Source organism: Lampris incognitus, chromosome 20 (assembly GCF_029633865.1).
Source record: "Lampris incognitus isolate fLamInc1 chromosome 20, fLamInc1.hap2, whole genome shotgun sequence".
Lineage (NCBI taxonomy): Eukaryota > Metazoa > Chordata > Actinopteri > Lampriformes > Lampridae > Lampris > Lampris incognitus.
Window position 1 is genome coordinate 3,883,058 of NC_079230.1, and position 20,584 is coordinate 3,903,641.

The 20,584-nt window shown below is 51.1% G+C and overlaps 1 protein-coding gene across 2 annotated transcripts in view; it reads left to right on the plus strand.

Moving 5' to 3' along the window:
- The first annotated feature begins 1,500 nt into the window (after positions 1-1,500).
- The window catches only part of LOC130130552 (endothelin receptor type B-like), a 23,126-nt gene continuing 4,042 nt past the window's right edge, over positions 1,501-20,584 (plus strand). Inside the window, exons 1-5 of one of the 2 annotated variants that reach the window (XM_056300258.1) lie at positions 1,501-1,651; positions 7,451-8,200; positions 9,351-9,478; positions 11,792-11,990; positions 16,225-16,377. In XM_056300258.1, the coding sequence (XP_056156233.1) occupies positions 7,463-8,200; positions 9,351-9,478; positions 11,792-11,990; positions 16,225-16,377 (1,218 nt within the window). In that variant the 5' untranslated portion in view covers positions 1,501-1,651; positions 7,451-7,462. Of the gene's footprint in view, positions 1,652-1,678; positions 1,784-7,450; positions 8,201-9,350; positions 9,479-11,791; positions 11,991-16,224; positions 16,378-20,584 lie in introns of those variants that run through there. The other variant, XM_056300259.1, reaches the window with a different exon arrangement.

Below are 20,584 nucleotides of genomic sequence, written 5' to 3' on the forward strand. Positions count from 1 at the left end.
GACAGGAAGACAGACAGGCAGGCAGGCAGACAGACGGACAGGCAGGCAGGACGAGACGGACAGGCAGACAGAGAGATAGACAGGCAGACAGACAGATAGGAAGAGACAGACAGGCAGACAGACAGGCAGACAGGCAGATGAGCAGGAAGACAGACAGGCAGGCAGGCAGGACGAGACAGACAGGCAGACAGAGAGACAAACAGGCAGACAGAGAGACAGACGGGCAGACAGAGACCGATAGGCAGACAGGCAGGCAGACAGACGGACAGGCAGGCAGGACGAGACAGACAGGCAGACAGAGAGACAGACAGGCAGACAGACAGATGGGCAGGCAGGCAGACAGGAAGACAGACAGGCAGGCAGGCAGACAGACGGACAGGCAGGCAGGACGAGACGGACAGGCAGACAGAGAGATAGACAGGCAGACAGACAGATAGGAAGAGACAGACAGGCAGACAGACAGGCAGACAGGCAGATGAGCAGGAAGACAGACAGGCAGGCAGGCAGGACGAGACAGACAGGCAGACAGAGAGACAAACAGGCAGACAGAGAGACAGACGGGCAGACAGAGACCAATAGGCAGACAGGCAGGCAGACAGACGGACAGGCAGGCAGGACGAGACAGACAGGCAGACAGAGAGATAGACAGGCAGACAGACAGATAGGAAGAGACAGACAGGCAGACAGACAGGCAGACAGGCAGATGAGCAGGAAGACAGACAGGCAGGCAGGCAGGACGAGACAGACAGGCAGACAGAGAGACAAACAGGCAGACAGAGACCGATAGGCAGACAGGCAGGCAGACAGACGGACAGGCAGGCAGGACGAGACAGACAGGCAGACAGAGAGACAGACAGGCAGACAGACAGATGGGCAGGCAGGCAGACAGGAAGACAGACAGGCAGGCAGGCATGCAGACAGACAGTCGGACAGACAGACGGGCAGTCAGATAGATAGGCAGACAGACAGACAGACAGACTGACTGACTGACTGATAAACAGACAGCATTATACAGTGAAGGAGATGTGGAGCCACTGTGGTTAAACTGGGTTTTTCTTTCCTCTACTGTCATCTTTTACTGGTTCCATCAAACAGACCAGTAAACAAGTGTCCCATTCAAACAAACCAGTAAACAAGCGTCCCATTCAAACAAACCAGTAAACAAGTGTCCCATTCAAACAAGCCAGTAAAGTTTACTGCCTCCACTTCCATGACACGTTTTACACACATCCTCACAAGGGAACATGTCTTCAATTAAACCTAAGTGTGTGTGTGTGTGTGACTTTAGGGTCAGTGTGTCTTGTGGAGTGTTTATGAGCGTTTCCACTTAGACAGAAAGAGAGAGAGAGAGAGAGAGAGAGAGAGAGAGAGAGAGAGAGAGAGAGAGAGAGAGAGAGAGAGAGAGAGAGGGAATAAAGCGGAGGGGTGGAGAGATAAACAGAGAGAAAACAGAGCTCCCTAACTTGAGTTTACTAGTTCAGTCTAGACCAGGCCGAGAGACACTCTCCCCTCTCTCTCTCTCTCTCTCCCCTCTCTCTCTCTCTGCCCTCCTCAGCTCCGTCTTTTTAAAGGCTTCACAGGGAATGAATTTTTTCTGTCCGACACCCAACCAGGCAATCAGCAAACGGACCGGACAGCAGACACAGAGAGGGTGAGTCTATGAAGAGAGAGCGAGACAGACGGGGAGAGACAGAGAGATCTGACCTCTGATTCCATACGTCTCGTCTTTGTCCCGTTTTGTTGTTTTGTGGATGAACATTTTCCTGCCTTGAGGACGGATGAGGTATTTTCATGTCAAAGTGTTGTGTTATGTTAAAACTGCTGTCACCCTCTCAGATGACCCGACGTCACACGTCCGCTATCAGCTGTCCGGGGACTAGACCAACACATTTTAGATGAGACTGCGTTTCGCTATCAAATATGAAATTCAAATCTGTTTGATACTGAACGACTGGACGGCTTCGCTCAAATCTCTATGGCGGTAGAGGCAAAAGGAGAGGAGAGAGAGAGAGAAGTGTTGGACTGGTGACGTCACCAGACGTCCACCACTTTGCTCAGTCCTCAGAGATTGACTTGGGCTCACAGCTTCAAGCTTTGAAAATGGATGGATAGCATCCCGGCATTAAACCCTCGGTACACGTACACAAATAAGTCCTGAAGACAACCCGAAAAACCTCGCACTTACAAAACTAGCCTCCCTTCTCAACTTGACAAACCAGGTGTGGCTTTATCATCATCATCATCATCATCATCATCATCATCATCACAAGGTCCAGTATCCTCGGATGTAGGGGTTTAGGAGTTTGGATAATCAAACTTAATGAGGTTGGACTTACTTACGCTCACAAGTTCTGTGTTGAAGTTGCTCTGTTGATTTTTTTAAGCTTTAACAGACTGACATCGATTTTAGAAGACGTGGTCTTGTTTCTGAACCGTAATACAGACTCACAATCCACTAACAATGCTCCCGAGCTTACCTGTCTTGTCGGCACGTATCACATACATAAGGCTAACGTGCTTCAGATCACACCTAATATCCAGCTGCTTTGTGTTGACCTACAACACAAACTGACTCTGTTTCTAAGATAACAAACAAAAAAAGCTATTAAGAACTCTCAAATAATAGGGAAAATACTTTGTAATGAAAATATATAAATTGCATAATGATCCAGTGAGTCGAGTAAATTCTTTATGAGACAGTACAAGCCTGTTTCATGCCATAAGCAGTCATCAGCTGTCAATATTGCTTATGGCATGAAACAGGCTTGTACTGTCTCATAGAGAATTTACTTGACCCACTGGATTATTTTGCTCCTTATTTGTTGAGCACTTTCCCTACCGTTGAGTGTTTCTTTAAACAAAGTTAAATTGCATAATATACACTACCGTTCAAAAGTTTGGGATCACCCAAACAATTTCGTGTTTTCCATGAAAAGTCACACTTATTCACCACCATATGTTGTGAAATGAATAGAAAATAGAGTCAAGACATTGACAAGGTTAGAAATAATGATTTTTATTTGAAATAAGATTTTTTTTACATCAAACTTTGCTTTCGTTAAAGAATCCTCCATTTGCAGCAATTACAGCATTGCAGACCTTTGGCATTCTAGCTGTTAATTTGTTGAGGTAATCTGGAGAAATTGCACCCCACGCTTCCAGAAGCAGCTCCCACAAGTTGGATTGGTTGGATGGGCACTTCTTTGAGCAGATTGAGTTTCTGGAGCATCACATTTGTGGGGTCAATTAAACGCTCAAAATGGCCAGAAAAAGAAAACTTTCATCTGAAACTCGACAGTCTATTCTTGTTCTTAGAAATGAAGGCTATTCCATGCGAGAAATTGCTAAGAAATTGAAGATTTCCTACACCGGTGTGTACTACTCCCTTCAGAGGACAGCACAAACAGGCTCTAACAGGTACTATTTAATGAAGATGCCAGTTGGGCACCTGTGAGGCGTCTGTTTCTCAAACTAGAGACTCTAATGTACTTATCTTCTTGCTCAGTTGTGCAACGCGGCCTCCCACTTCTTTTTCTACTCTGGTTAGAGCCTGTTTGTGCTGTCCTCTGAAGGGAGTAGTACACACCGGTGTAGGAAATCTTCAATTTCTTAGCAATTTCTCACATGGAATAGCCTTCATTTCTAAGAACAAGAATAGACTGTCGAGTTTCAGATGAAAGTTCTCTTTTTCTGGCCATTTTGAGCGTTTAATTGACCCCACAAATGTGATGCTCCAGAAACTCAATCTGCTCAAAGAAGTGCCCATCCAACCAATCCAACTTGTGGGAGCTGCTTCTGGAAGCGTGGGGTGCAATTTCTCCAGATTACCTCAACAAATTAACAGCTAGAATGCCAAAGGTCTGCAATGCTGTAATTGCTGCAAATGGAGGATTCTTTGACGAAAGCAAAGTTTGATGTAAAAAAAATCTTATTTCAAATACAAATCATTATTTCTAACCTTGTCAATGTCTTGACTCTATTTTCTATTCATTTCACAACATATGGTGGTGAATAAGTGTGACTTTTCATGGAAAACACAAAATTGTTTGGGTGATCCCAAACTTTTGAACGGTAGTGTATATTTAAGCCCAAGGTGTACATCTCCTTGAGGATGGATAGATGGACAGCGTTTCTAGAAGGACGGTTTTTTGTTTGTTTTTATAATTTACCTTTAATAATTAATTAACCTAATAATAATAATAATGATAACTGACCTGTATATGCTTGCCCTGTGATGGCCTGTCCAGGGTGTCCCCCTGCCTGCCCCCCAATGACTGCTGGGATAGGCTCCAGCATCCCCGCGACCCTGAGAGAGAGCAGGATAAGCGGTATGGATGATGGATGGAGGCTGGACGTGCAGGGAATTCCTTCAGACTGAGGCCATACTTTTTTGGACCCATGGGTTTCTTACCTGGATTATTGAGCATGCATAAAGACATGATTTTCAGTGACTTTCCATGATTTCACCGTAACTTTAAGCTAAATTTTCATGACCAAGTGAAACTACTCAAAGGTGTGTTTTAACACTAACTACGTATATGATGGGAAAGTCATTCTATATTTGTACTTATACTTAGTATTTGTCCATTTGAACCTGCTGATTGTTTAAACTCCTCTTACTCTATACTGCCGACAAGCTAGCTAGCTAACTAGCAGTACAGCTAAACAGCTAATTGGCGGTAAACCTAGCTAGCTAACTGGCGGTAAAGCTCACTAGCTAACTGGCGGTAAAGCTATCTAGCTAACCGGCGGTAAAGCTAGCTAGCTAACCGACGGTAAAGCTAACTAGCTAACCGACGGTAAAGCCATCTAGCTAACCGACGGTAAAGCTATCTAGCTAACCGACGGTAAAGCTAGCTAGCTAAATGGCGGTAAAGCCATCTAGCTAACTGGCGGTAAAGCTAACTAGCTAACCGGCGGTAAAGCTATCTAGCTAACCGACGGTAAAGCTAGCTAGCGAAGACGCACTAGTACGTTTTGTTTTGCCTCGGTCGGTTTTTAACAGACGTGACACTTCTTCAGTCAGATATCCATGAATTTTCTAAAACTTTTACAACGTTATTATTGTCCATACGTTATCCTGGGCCAGTGAATTGTATTTTCAGATTCGCTCACTTTTCCGGGTTGTCCATGACCGTATGAGCCCTGACTAACAGCATCCTCAGCGCTAACGCGAGTCTGACGGTGGGGTTTAAGTGTACAGCGCTATTTTCCACTCACCTTTTGCAGGTCTTTCTTCCTCCTTCGGGTGGTCCCCCTGTTTCCCAGGGGGTCGCCACGGCGGGTCTGGTCGTCTCCCTCGGTACCCTGTGGGGGCACAGTTGTTAAGCCTGGCCTTGGCCGCCGGCATGGTCTTTGGTCTTGTCCATCCGCAGAAGGATTTGGCAACATTTTACGTCCGGGGGGCGTGGCGGTCCATTCCGTTGCCTACCAACACGGGAATCCCGTCGGTTCGAATCCCCGTGCTGCCTCCGGCTTGGTCGGGCGTCCCTACAGACACAATTGGCTGTGTCTGCGGGTGGGAAGCCGGGTGTAGGTATGTGTCCTGGTCGCCGCACTAGCGCCTCCTCTGGTCGGTCGGAGACAGTGGTGGATCTAGAGATTTTTTCCTGGGGTGGCAAGACTGTGTCCCAGAGGTGGCAGCTGCCACCCCTTTGCCACCCTGTAGACCCGCGCCTGTGAGGGGGAGGGGGATTCTAAATCGGCGACTTCTGCTTGAGATGACTTTGGTGCGGCTCTCATTGACCTTCACCATGCATGTACATAAAATATACTTTAAAAACATATGATCTGATTTATAAATGGGGTGGCAACAGGGGTGGCAAGACTGTGTCCCAGAGGTGGCAGCTGCCACCCCTGTAGCCACCCTGTAGACCCGCCCCTGGTCGGGGAGCCTGTTCGGGGGGGGGGAACTGGGGGGAATAGCGTGATCCTCCCACGCGCTACGTCCCCCTGGTGAAACTCCTCACTGTCAGGTGAAAAGAAGCGGCTGGTGACTCCACATGTATGGGAGGAGGCATGTGGTAGTCTGCAGCCCTCCCCGGATCAGCAGAGGGGGTGGAGCAGAGACCGGGACGGCTCGGAAGAGTGGGGTAATTGGCCAAGTACAGTTCAGAGACCCCTCCCCCTTCCTGACACAACCACTAACCCTGTGGACCGTTTGCAAGTATTACAAAAGCAAAATAACAGTACCTGTGCTTATGTCCATCTTAAAAGAAGTAGACTAAAACTCCTTTATTTCAAGCGCGCAGAACAGAACCGTTGTCTTATTGAACTCATATGAAATCCTTCATAATCTGTTCAACCGCACCAGGAGAGAGGAGAGGTATTTATATTTAAAGCCGCTGGAGGAGTTTTGGATAATGGATGGATGGATGGATGATGGATGGATGGATGGATGGATGGATGGATGGATGGATGATGGCTGGATGGATGGATGGATGGATGGATGGATGGGTGGATGGATGGATGGATGGATGGATGATGGATGGATGGATGGATGGATGGATGATGGATGGATGGATGGATGGATGGATGGATGGATGGATGGATGGATGGATGGATGGATGGATGATGGATGGATGGATGGATGGATGGATGGATGGATGGATGGATGATGGATGGATGGATGGATGGATGGATGGATGATGGATGGATGGATGATGGATGGATGGATGGATGGATGATGGATGGATGGATGGATGGATGGATGGATGGATGGATGGATGGATGGATGGATAGATGGATGGATGGATGGGTGGGTGGATGGATGGATGGATGGATGGATGGATGGATGGATAGATGGATGGATGGATGGGTGGGTGGATGGATGGATGGATGGATGGATGGATGGATGGATGTTGCCTTTGCGCCCCTGTGGACAGAAGCGGAAGTACAGTGTTTCACAGAGGAATGGCTTGAGGTGCCCATTCATCCTCTGGAGTCTAGCGTATTAGGTTAGTGGGGAAGAGTGAGAGATGAAGCGGCTTTAGAGAAACAGCTGTTTGTAGGATACACAGCCACGAGTTAATGGATATCGGACTGTGGCTATGAATTTCTTCTGTGTGAATGAAACCATTTGGTCAGATTTAAGGGACTCCAAACTGGAGACAAACATTAGGAATCATTGCACAAAACTATCTAATCGTCTCTCCGATGGCCTCATTTGATTACGTCACTCACATAGAGAGACTAAAACCAAGCAGAAACTGATAAAGAAGTGTGGTAAACCTCACTTAGAAGCTTTAACGTCATGTCTGCTGCCGTTTAACGAAGACAGAGCCAGATAGACGACAGACATCTCTGCCTGATTCAGCCCTGAGCTCAGACAGTGATACTGAGGCTATTTGTGGAACCAGAAGACCTCTCCCGTGACCCACGCTTAAGAAACACCTCCACAGATAAGTAACGTCACTTGACAAAATCCTGTTTTTACTCTGCTTCTTTCTAGAGACCGTCTTGGATGGTAACCTCCTCCACCTTGGAATCACCTCACCTGACCTCGGCCTATTCAACCCTAGAGGAACCTTTAAATACGAGTTGTAGAACCGCACCGCCGTCTGAAATGTGTTCTGGCACGGGTCCCTTGGCTCGGTCCATGTTCCTTCTGCTGGGCACGCTATTTGGTCTGGGTTTGGCCCGGGGCCAGAACAACTTCTCATCCGACCCGTCTCTATCCGACCTGCTGATGTCAGACCTCCATCCAGCCTTCCGGAGTACCGATTCCCCCCTGAGCCTGAGGCTGGAGCAGGGGCCAGATGCCCGCCTCGAAAACAGAGAAAGAGAGTCCGGTGTCGGGCAGGAGACCAGCAGCGGCGTCCTTTCCTCCGCAGAAGACGGAGCCAAAAAACCCGAACTCAAACTCACTGGCAAGTCGAGACATAAGCATGGAAAGAAGAACCATTCCCGCTTAGTTCCCTCCACCTCCCTGGCCTCAAACGTTTCCCAGGCTGGCTGTGGCATGCATCTGCAGGCGCCTCCTGGCTGCCTGCAGGAAACATCCATCAAAATGGCCTTCAAGTACATCAACACCGTGCTGTCGTGCGTGATCTTTGCCGTGGGGATCGTGGGAAACGCCACCTTGCTGAGGATCATCTACCAGAACAAGAACATGAGGAACGGACCCAACGCACTGATCGCCAGCCTGGCGCTGGGAGACCTCATATATATCGCCATCGACATCCCCATCAACGTCTACAAGGTCCGACACACCCGGGTCTCTTCAGCCTCACATGGCCTTTCATGTCTTGTTTGATGAAACACGAAGTTATTTATTATTTCATCAGGTAGGCGGCACGGTGGTGCAGCGGCTAGCACCGTCGCCTCACAGCAAAAGAAGGTCCTGGGTTCGAACCCCGGGGTAGTCCAACCCTGGGGGTCGTCCCAGGTCGTCCTCTGTGTGGAGTTTGCATGTCCTCCCCGTGTCTGCGTGGGTTTCCTCCCACAGTCCAAAGACATGTAGGTCAGGTGAATCAGCTGCACTAAAATTGTCCCTAGGTGTGAATGTGTGTGGGGGTGGGGGGGATGGGGGTGGGGCCCTGTGATGGCCTGGCGGCCTGTCCAGGGTGTCTCCCCGCCTGCCGCCCAGTGACTGCTGGGATAGGCTCCAGCATCCCCACGACCCGAATTGGATAAGCGGCTTGGATGACGGCTGGATGGATGGATGGGTTCCGTCAGGCTTCACCTCAGTGGTTGGGGGGTTTGGTGTGATTTGGTTAAGCCATCAAATTTAGATTCAAATTATCTTACAGTAAGGCTCCATTCAGCTGTGTTGAAGCTCAGTTTGGTTTGGTGAAGTTGCTGTCCACAAGATTTACATGCAAACACGTCCTACATGACCACTCCGTTAGAATTTTGATTTTAAGTTGAGTTTAGTGTACTTTATATGGAATCACAATGTAAGAGTTTCTATTAATATTCTATTATTGTCACAGTCTAGTACTCAAATGACTGGTTTACATCATCACTCTTTTCTCATTTCCTTTGCACGAGCCTGTCCTCCACCAAAAAACGACCCCTTACGTCGTTTGTACCAGCATCTTATCACGACCTATAGTTACGTTTAACATTAAGCGACCTCTAGCGGTCGTGTAAATAATGACGATCTGGTGTCTCGGGTGGTGCCTCGTCATCATATGACCTTATTAGAGGGTAGGAACAAACGACCTGTGTGGTCGTTTGGCTTGGACGACTTGTTGTTAAATTCACAGATTTACTGAACACATGCATTGCCACAAACCTGCTACTGAAAATGTGTGTGTGTGTGTGTGTGTGTGTGTGTGTGTGTGTGTGTGTGTGTGTGTGTGTGTGTGTGTGTGTGTGTGTGTGTGTGTGTGTGTGTATGTGTGTAGCTCCTGGCTATGCAGTGGCCATTTGGTGACAGCCCACTAGGTCTGTTTCTCTGTAAGCTAGTGCCGTTCCTGCAGAAGGCCTCAGTAGGAATCACTGTCCTCAGCTTGTGTGCGCTCAGTGTGGACAGGTAACACACACACACACACACACACACACACACACACACACACACACACACACACACACACACACACACACAGAGTACAGAGGTACTGAGTAGTGTAACGTCCATGAAAGAGTGGCTCACTAGCCCTTGGCTAACGGGTCGGACCCTTGAGTCGACTGGTTAGCGCAGTGGCTGGGGGTCGCGTCCCGGCTGCAGTGGTTCCCGGCTGCAGCGGTTCCTGGCTGCAGTGGTCCCGGCTGCAGTGGTTCCTGGCTGCAGTGGTCCCGGCTGCAGTGGTTCCTGGCTGCAGTGGTCCCGGCTGCAGTGGTTCCTGGCTGCAGTGGTTCCCGGCTGCAGCGGTTCCTGGCTGCAGCGGTTCCCGGCTGCAGCGGTTCCTGGCTGCAGTGGTCCCGGCTGCAGTGGTTCCCGGCTGCAGCGGTTCCTGGCTGCAGTGGTCCCGGCTGCAGTGGTTCCCGGCTGCAGCGGTTCCTGGCTGCAGTGGTTCCCGGCTGCAGCGGTTCCTGGCTGCAGTGGTTCCCGGCTGCTGTGGTCCCGGCTGCAGCGGTTCCTGGCTGCAGTGGTCCCGGCTGCAGTGGTCCCGGCTGCAGTGGTTCCCGGCTGCAGCGGTTCCTGGCTGCAGTGGTCCCGGCTGCAGTGGTCCCGGCTGCAGTGGTTCCCGGCTGCAGCGGTTCCTGGCTGCAGTGGTTCCTGGCTGCAGTGGTCCCGGCTGCAGTGGTTCCCGGCTGCAGCGGTTCCCGGCTGCAGTGGTCCGGGCTGCAGTGGTTCCCGGCTGCAGCGGTTCCTGGCTGCAGTGGTTCCCGGCTGCAGCGGTTCCTGGCTGCAGTGGTTCCCGGCTGCAGTGGTCCCGGCTGCAGTGGTTCCCGGCTGCAGCGGTTCCTGGCTGCAGTGGTTCCCGGCTGCAGTGGTCCCGGCTGCAGTGGTTCCCGGCTGCAGTGGTCCGGGCTGCAGTGGTTCCCGGCTGCAGCGGTTCCTGGCTGCAGTGGTTCCCGGCTGCAGCGGTTCCTGGCTGCAGTGGTTCCCGGCTGCAGTGGTCCCGGCTGCAGTGGTTCCCGGCTGCAGCGGTTCCTGGATGCAGTGGTTCCCGGCTGCAGTGGTCCCGGCTGCAGTGGTTCCCGGCTGCAGCGGTTCCGGCTGCAGTGGTTCCCGGCTGCAGTGGTTCCCGGCTGCAGTGGTCCCGGCTGCAGTGGTTCCCGGCTGCAGTGGTTCCGGCTGCAGTGGTTCCCGGCTGCAGCGGTCCCCGGCTGCAGTGGTCCCCGGCTGCAGTGGTCCCCGGCTGCAGTGGTTCCCGGCTGCAGTGGTCCCGGCTGCAGCGGTTCCCGGCTGCAGCGGTTCCCGGCTGCAGTGGTTCCCGGCTGCAGTGGTTCCCGGCTGCAGTGGTCCCGGCTGCAGTGGTCCCGGCTGCAGTGGTTCCCGGCTGCAGTGGTTCCCGGCTGCCCCTGAATTCGCTACATTGGTGTCAGAAGTGGGATGGTGAGACCGTGAGGCCATCAGAAGCACGTGGACCCAAAGGCGTGAGGGAGCTGGTCTGCTGAAGCGTGGGGACGCGCTTCCCAAAGGCGGGGGCTAGTGTAACGACCACGTATGAGTAGCCATACTAGCCCTTGGCTAACAGGTCGGACCCTTCCCAGATAGCAAAATCGCTGTGGCCCGGACCTGTCCCACACCCGACACTTTCATCCGGCCCACATACCACGTGGAATGATGGCACTTGGGCGGTCCGCTCCTGTTTGCCAGATCTGGGCCAGAACCAAGCCACAGCAATGCCACATGTGCCACATATATGGCGCATATTTGTGTTGTGATATTTGGGCCATATTCACCATTTACCACACAGGCCACTTCAGGGTCACATCCAGATCACATGTTGCCCAGAGCTCCGCGTCCTTGATTTGGCATATTTGGGCCATATTTGCTGTTATACATGTGGGCCACTTCAGGCTCACATCCTTTTTGTCAGGGCCAGAAGAAGGCCATCAGTGCCGCATCGTTGCGGCACTGATGGCCCACAAGTGGCCCACATCCAGATGTGATCTGGGTTTAGTTGACTGGTTGGCGCAGTCGCCCCAGGTTCGCGTCCCAGCTGCGGCGGGTTCCTGGCTGCCCCCTGGCTTCACTACGTTTGTACACACAGACCGACACGTCCGAGGAATCAGCTGCGAGCTGTGGCTGACGCCAGCTGACAGTTTTTGACTTCCTTTCAAAAGACAAACTTCAACGTGTGGTGAAGGTCACACGATTTAGCAACAACCCCGATCATGAAACCCCCGATTCAAACACAATACAGAACCAACAGAGCACCCCCTCTCCCTGCAGGTACCGCGCGGTGGCGTCCTGGTCGCGGGTGCAGGGGACCAGGGTTCCCATGGTAACGGCGGTGGAGATCGTGCTGATCTGGCTGCTGTCTGTGGTGCTGGCGGTGCCCGAGGCCGTGGGCTTCAACCTGGTCACCTTCGACTACAGGAACGTCACCATGACAACCTGCATGCTGCAGCCCTGCAGCCCCTTCATGATTGTGAGTGGCTAAATGTGTGTGTGTGTGTGTGTTTGTTTGGGTTTGAGTATGCACGTGAGTGAGAGACAGAGATGATACAAGAGTGTGTGTGTGTTTGTTTGTGTGTAGAGTAAATGTTTGTATAAGTGTATATCTGAGTGTGTTTTTGTGTGGGTTTGTAACTACGAATGTTTATGTGTGTGTGTGTTTGGATTTAGGAGTGTGCACGTGAGGGAGAGACAGGGATGATACAAAACAGTGTGTGTGTGTGTGTGCGAGAGAGAGAGAGAGACAGAGAGTGAGCGAGAGACAGACAGACAGAGACAGAGAGCGAGAGACAGACAGACAGAGACAGAGAGAGAGAGACAGAGAGAGACGGAGACGGAGACAGAGAGACAGGGAGCGAGAGAGAGACAGAGAGAGCGAGACAGAGAGAGAGAGACAGACAGACAGACAGACAGACAGACAGACAGACAGACAGACAGACAGACAGACAGACAGACAGAGAGGGAGCAAGAGAGAGAGAGAGAGACAGAGAGACGGAGATGGAGACGGAGACAGAGAGACAGGGAGAGAGAGGGAGCAAGAGAGAGAGAGACAGACACAGACAGAGAGAGAGAGAGAGAGAGAGAGAGAGAGAGAGAGAGAGAGAGAGAGAGGAGGGAGAGAGAGAGAGCTGGCTGCTTTCCTGACACCTGGAATAGGGGGCTTCTATCCCCAATATACAGGAGTGGGGATGAATTTGAGCCCAGTAAGTACCGAGGCATCTGTGTGAGCAGTAACCTGGAGAAGGTCTTCTGCTGTATTATTAACACCCGAATACAGGCCTTCCTTACCCAACACAGTGTCTTGAGCAAGAATCAGATTGGCTTTCTACCAAATCACCGCACTACAGATCACATCTACACCCTACACACCCTAATTAATCATCTACACCCTACACACCCTAATTAATCATCTACACCCTACACACCCTAATTAATCATCTACACCCTACACACCCTAATTAATCAACATGTTCCCCAAAAAAAAAATAAGGGAAAATATTTGCATGCTTCATTGATTTTAAGAAACCATTTGATTCTATCTGGCACGATGGCTTATATTATAAAATCATCCAAAGTGGTGTAGGGGGTAAAGCGTTTGACATAATCAAATCTATATATTTGGAAAATAAGTGTGGAGTAAAACTTGGCAACAAACGAACAGAATACTTCACTCAAGGGCGAGGGGTGAGACAGGGCGGCTGTTTGAGTCCAACCCTGTTCAATATCTACATCAATGAGTTAGCGGTGCTACTGGAACAATCTGCAGCTCCTGGCCTCACCCTAAACACCACAGGAGTTAAATTCTTGCTCTATGCAGATGACCTGGTGCTGCTGTCCCTCACAGAACAGGGTCTACAGCAGCATCTGGATCTGCTACAGAAATACTGTCAGAACAGGGCCCTGACAGTAAACTTCAAAAAGACAAAAATTATGATCTTCCAGAAGAAGTCCAGGTGTTAGGGAAGTAGACACCTATTTGCTCTAGGTAACACCACCCTAGAGCACATGTTGAACTATGATGACCTGGGACTGAGGGTCAGTGGGACCGAGGGTCAGTGGGACTGAGGGTCAGTGCCTCGGGAAGCTCTGGTCTGGCAGTGAATGCCCTTAAAGAGAAAGCCCGAAGAGCTTTCTATGCAATACAAAGAACATTCTATAAAACAGACATCCCAATTAAAATCTGGTCCAAAATCATGGACAATGTCCTCCTGCTCACTGCAGTATATGGAAGTGACGTCTGGAGTCCACTCAGTCAGCAAGACTACACCAGATGGGACAAACATCCAGTAGAAGCCCTGCATGCAGAATTCTGTCGAAAACTGCTAAACGTACAAAGGAAAACACCGACAGTTGCATGCAGGGCAGAATGAGGCCGTTTGCCATTGATAATAAATATCAGAACAGATCACTTACATTCTGGATGCACCTTAAATCAAGTCCCCACCACACACTGCAGTTTAAACCAGTCCAGATCCAAGAGGTAAGAAAGAGTCCCCTCAGTCAGCTGGTTGTGAAACTAACTAACCCCGTAACCACAGACACAGATGAGTTTCAGACCAGCACTGCTAACCAACCACAGACTAGAGGAAACCACAACATCACACAACGCAACAACTCATATGTGGAACACTGGGACATAGAAACCAAATGACAACACAAATGAGGATGTTATGGGAACCTAAAGAGAGAAGATAAACTGGCTGAATGTCTGTCCACTGTCAGAGACAGTCAGCAGACACATCCTTACCAAGCACAGGCTCACAGACCACAGTCCAGCACTGAAAAGGGCAGACACACAAAACATCTTGGCTACCAAAAGAGCAAAGAATATGTGGTCACTGTACAGCAGGTGAGGTGGAGACAGAGATGCACTTCCTGCTAAATTGTGAGAAGTTCCAGAACGTAAGAGAGAAACACCAGGAGAACTTTGAAAACCAGATTCCAGATGTTCTACTGCTGGATGAGAAAGAACAACGGCCACTGATTTTAGGAGAGGGTCAAAGGTCACACCTTGCAGCACAATATGCGTCAGAATGCCATAGCCTAAGGGTCAGTGAGTGACCAAAACACTGTCAGTTACTGTCAGTTGCTGTTCAAGTGCTGTTCTAGGTTTCTGCCAGATCCATGTCTTCCTTTTTCCTTCTCCCGTCTCTTCCCTGTTGACCTGTTCTGCTTTGGCAACATTGTAATTAATGCAGTCATGCCAACAAAGCATCACTGAACTGAACTGAATTGAGAGACAGAGACAAAGAGAGAGAGAGAGAGAGAGAGAGAGAGAGAGAGAGAGAGAGAGAGAGAGAGAGAGAGAGAGAGAGAGAGAGAGAGAGAGAGAGAGAGAGAGAGAGAGAGCGAGAGCGCGAGAGAGAGCGAGCGAGCATCTTCTGCAAACTGCTTTGGCAACAACATAGTTTAGTAAGCGGTCTATTCAGTTGCCTACCAACACGGGGATCGCAGGTTCGAATCCCCGTGTTACCTCCGGCTTGGTCGGGCGTCCCTACAGACACAATCGGCTTTGTGCGTAACTGTAGTCCACTGACTTCCGGTTTCTACGGCAGCGGTCATACCGGTTTCCTGTTTGTTGACAATGGCATGTTTTTGGCGATGCCTGCCATATTTACCATGGATACATGTCAACACCTGCACACAGCTGTCCACACACCTTCACCTGCACCTACCAGCACACGGGGGAAGAGTTTCAAGTTGTGCACGTCAAGTTACGTCCTCAGTTCTGAGGACGGACGGACGGACGGACGGACAGACAGATGGACGGACAGAGTTGTGGACGTCACTTGATGTCCACAGCTTGAAACGTGTCGGCCGTGTGCTGGCAGCTGCGGGGAAACGGGAGACACGTTTGAAAAGAAGACTTACGTTGCAGAGCAGCTGATGTTCTGGACGGGCTCTCTAAGTCTGTCTGTCTGTCTGTCTGTCTGTCTGTCTGTCTGTCTGTCTGTCTGTCTGCCTGTCTCCCTGCCCGTCTCCCTGTCTCCCTGTCTGTCTCCCTGTCTGTCTTCATGTCTGTCTGTCTGTCTGCCTGTCTTCCTGTCTGTCTGTCTCTCTCTCTGCCCTGTCTGTCTGTCTGTCTATCTTCCTGTCTGTCTGCCTGTCTCCCCGTCTGTCTGTCTCCCTGTGTGCCAGTCTCCCTGTCTGTCTGTCTGTCTGTCTTATGGGCAGCACGGTGGCCCAGTGGTCAGCACTGTTGCCTCACAGCAAGAAGGTCCTGGGTTCGAACCCCAGGCTGTCCCAGGTCCCTTCTGCGTGTTTGCATGTTCTCCCCGTGTCTGCGTGGGTTTCCTCAGGGTGCTCCAGTTTCCTCCCACCATCAAAAAGACATGCATGTTCGGGTTAATACTCCTGCCTTTGCCCCTGAGCAAGGCAATGGAGAGAAGCTGTGGAGTTGGTCCCCGGTGCTGCAGCTGCCCCCTGCTCCTGTACATGGTTGGTTACATGCAGGGAATGAATTACTTTGTAACCTGTATAATGACAAAAGTGGCTTTCTTTCTTCTTCCTGTCTGTCTGTCTGTCTGCCTGTCTGTCTGCCTGTCTGTCCGTCTGTCCGTCTGTCCGTCTGTCCGTCCGTCCGTCCGTCCGTCCGTCCGTCTGTCCGTCTGTCTGTCCGTCTGTCTGCCTGTCCGTCTGTCTGTCCGTCTGTCCGTCTGCCCGTCTGTCTGCTTGTCTGTCTGTCTGCCTGTCTGTCTGTGTCGCAGTTCTACCGTGATGCTAAGGACTGGTGGCTGTTTGGGTTTTACTTCTGTGTGCCGCTCACGTGTTCCGCCGTCTTCTACGGGCTGATGACGTGTGAGATGCTCCGCCATCGCAGAGGAAGTCTGAGGATCGCCCTGAGTGAACACCTCAAACAGGTACACACACTCACACACACACACACACACACACACACACACACACACACACACACACACACACACACACACTCACACTCACACACACACACACACACACACACACACACACACTCACACACACACACACACACACACACACACACACACACACACACACACACACACTCACACACACACTCACACTCACACACACACACACACTCACACACACACTCACACTCACACACACACACACACACACACACACACACACACACACACTCACACACACACTCACACTCACACACACACACTCACACACAAACACACTCACACACACTCACACACACACTCACACACGCGCGCGCGCACACACACACACACTCACACACACACACACTCACAATCACACACACACACTCACACGCACACTCATACACACACTCACACACACTCACACACACGCACACTAATACACACAAACACTCATACACACACACACACACACACACTCACACACACACACACACACACACACACACACACACACACACTCACAATCACACACACACACTCACACACACACTCATACACACACTCACACACACTCACACACACGCACACTAATACACACAAACACTCATACACACACTCACACACACACACACTCACAATCACACACACACACACACTCACACACACACTCGTACACACACACGCACACTAATACACACAAACACTCATACACAGACACACTCATACACACACACACACTCATACAAACACTCACGCACGCACGTACGCGCACACGTCCAAAACACGCACGCACGCGCACTTCGTTCTCTGTTTGGGCTTTTTTTTTGGGGGGGTTTAAAATTAGTTTTAAATCTACAAACGTAGAGGAAACTACAACATTATGATGAATAAAATCACCCTATATACACAATATACACGCACAATATAACATACAATATAAGCACACAATATAAGCACACAATATAACACACAATATACACACAATATTCATTCAGTCATTCATCACCAGCCGCTTCTCCGGGGTGGGGTCGCGGTGGCAGCAAGCTAAGTAGGGCACTCCAGACGTCCCTCCCCCCAGCAACGCCCTCCAGCTCCTCCTGGGAGATCCCAAGGTGTTCCCAGGCCAGATTGGACATGTAGTCCCTCCAGCGAGTTCTGGGTCTACCCCGGGGTCTCCTCCCAGTTGGATGTGCCCGGTAACCCTCCAAAGGAAGGTGCCCAGGAGGCATCCTAATCAGATGCCCGAACCACCTCAACTGGCTCCTTTTGACGTGAAGGAGCAGAGGCTCTACTCCGAGCTCCCTCCGGATGTCCGAGCTCCTCACCCTATCTCTAAGGCTGAGCCCAGACCCCCTACGGAGGAAACTCATTTCAGCCGCTTGTATCCACGATCTCACCCTTTCAGTCACCACCCAAAGCTCATGACCATAGGTGAGGGCTGGAACCAAGACTGACTGGTAAATTCAGAGCTTCGCCTTCCGGCTCAGCTCCCTCTTCACCACAACGGTCTGCCTGTCAATCTCCCGCTCCATCTTAGCCTCACTCGTGAACAAGACCCCGAGATACTTGAATTCCTTCACCTGAGGCAGCAACTCATCCCGAACCCGGAGGGAGCAATCCACCATTGTCCGGTAGAGAACCTTGGCCTCAGACTTTCGAGGTGCTGACTCTCATCCCGGCCATTTCACACTCAGCTGCAAACCGCCCCAGTGCATGCTGGAGGTCACGTTCTGATGAAGCCAACAAAACCACATCATCTGTGAAGAGCAGAGATGCAATTCTGAGCTTCCCAAAACGGACACACTCCTCACCTTGGCTGCTCCTTGAGATCCTGTCCATGAACATCACAAACAGAACAGGAGACAAGGGACAACCTTGGTGGAGCCTGATACCCACCGGAAACGTGTTTGAATTTATGCCGAGAATGCGGACACAGCTCTCACTTTGGTTATACAAGGACCGGATGGCTTGTAGCAACTGCCCCGGTACCCCATACTCCCGCAGTACCCCCCCCCCCCCACAGAGTGCCCCGGCGTACACGGTTGTAAGCCTTCTCCAAGTCCACAAAACACATGTAGACTGGCTGGACAAACTCCCATGCCCCACTCAGCACTTCTGCAAGGGTAAAGAGTCCGTTGTTCCACGGCCAGGATAGAATCCGCATTGTTCCTCCTGGATCTGAGGTTCGACAATCGGTCGGAGCCTCCTTTCCAGCACCCTAGAGTAGACTTTCCCTGGGAGACTGAGCCAGTCACACCGGCAGCTGTAATCCTGTACGCACCATGCGTACATGTTTTTGTGATTTTGTTCGGGGTTTTTTTTTTTTACATTCTATCTTGAAAATAAAATTGTGACAACAGCAGATCCTGTCTTTGGATTCTCTTTGATTGAATAATGTGCTTGAGATGCAGTTTTGGCTGTGTCCACTCTCTAGCGTTACCCTAAGCCACTCACGCCGTTCGACGCAACCACATTTGAAGGCCGATGATTGGTGTTATTGTCACTGGCTAATAGTGCACGGTGCGTACAGATCCCTGTAAGCATGGTGCGTACAGGATTACGGCTGCCGGCGCCACTGGGCTGAGCAATGTGATGCCCCGATAATTCAAGCACAACGTCCGGTCCCCCTTTTTAAATATGGAAACCACCCCCCCAGTCTGCCACTCCACAGGTACTGTCCCCGACCTCCACGTGACACTGAAGAGGAGCGTCGGCCAAGACAGCCCAACAATGTCAAGAGCCTTCAGCATCTCAGGGCGAATCTCATCCACACCCGGCGCCTTGCCACCAAGGAACTTCTTCACTACCTCAGAGACCTCTGCCAGGAATATAGGTGGGGCTTCCCCTGAGTCTTCAGACTCTATCTCCTCCACTGAGGTCATGTTAGCCGGGTTCAGGAGCTCCTCAAAGTGTTCTTTGCACCACTCGACAACATCCCCGGTCCGGGTCAACATTTCCCCTCCCCGGCTGAACACAGCCTGGGTCAAGCCCTGCTTCCCCTTCCTGAGTCGCCAGATGGCTTGCCAGAACTTCCTTGAGGCCAACCAAAAGTCCTCCTCCATAGCCTCGCCAAACTCATCCCACACCAGAGTTTTTGCTTCCGCGACCGCCAAAGCCACAGCCCTTCCAGCCTCCTGGTACCTGTCTGCTGCTTCAGGAGACCTGTGGGCCAACCAAGCCCGAAAGGCCTCCTTCTTCAGCCTGTCGGCTTCCCTCACTGCCGTTGTCCACCAGCGGGTTCTTAGGTTGCCGCCTCGACAGGCACCGATGTCCTTATGACCACAACTCCTGCCTGCCGCATCTGCAATAGAGGCTTTGAACATGGCCCACTCAGACTCCATGTCCCCAGCCTCCCTTGGTATACATGAGAACTTCTTCCGGAGGTGGGAGTTGAAGACCTCACAGACAGGGGCCTCCACCAGCTCACCCTCACTACGTGTTTGGGTTTTCCAGGTCTGTCCGGCAGCCTTCCCTGCCATCTGATCCAACTCACCACCAGGTGGTCATCAGTTGACAGCTCTGCTCCTCTCTTCACTCGAGAGTCCAAAACATATGGCCGCAGATCTGATGATACAACCACATAGTCTATCATTGATCTTCGGCCTCAGGTGTTCTGGTACCAAGTACCCTTATGAACTACCTTATGTTCGAACATGGTGTTTGCTATGGCCAATCCATGACTCACACAGAAGTCCAATAACAAGGCACCACTCGGGTTCAGATCGGGGAGGGCGTTCCTGCCAATCACACCCCTCCAGGTTTCTCCATCATTGCCCACGTCAGCGTTGAAGTCCCCCAGCAGAACTATAGAGTCCCGAGGCGGAGCCCTATCCAGGACACCACCCAGAGACTCAAAGAAGGCCGGATACTCCAAACTGCTATTCGGTGCATAAGCACACACAACAGTCAGAGCCTTTCCCCCAGCGACTCGCAGTCGTATAGAGGCGACCCTCTCATTCACTGAGGAGAACTCCAACACGACGGCACTAGACCGGGGACTTGTGAGTATCCCCACACCTGCCCACCACCTGTCACCTCGGCCAGCTCCGGAAAAGTAATGAGTCCAGCCCCTCTCCAGGAATTTGGTATCAGAGTCCATGCTATATGTGTGGAGGCGAGCCCAACTATATCTAGTTGGTACCGCTCCACCTCCCACACCAGCTCAGGCTCCTTCCCTGCCAGAGAGGTG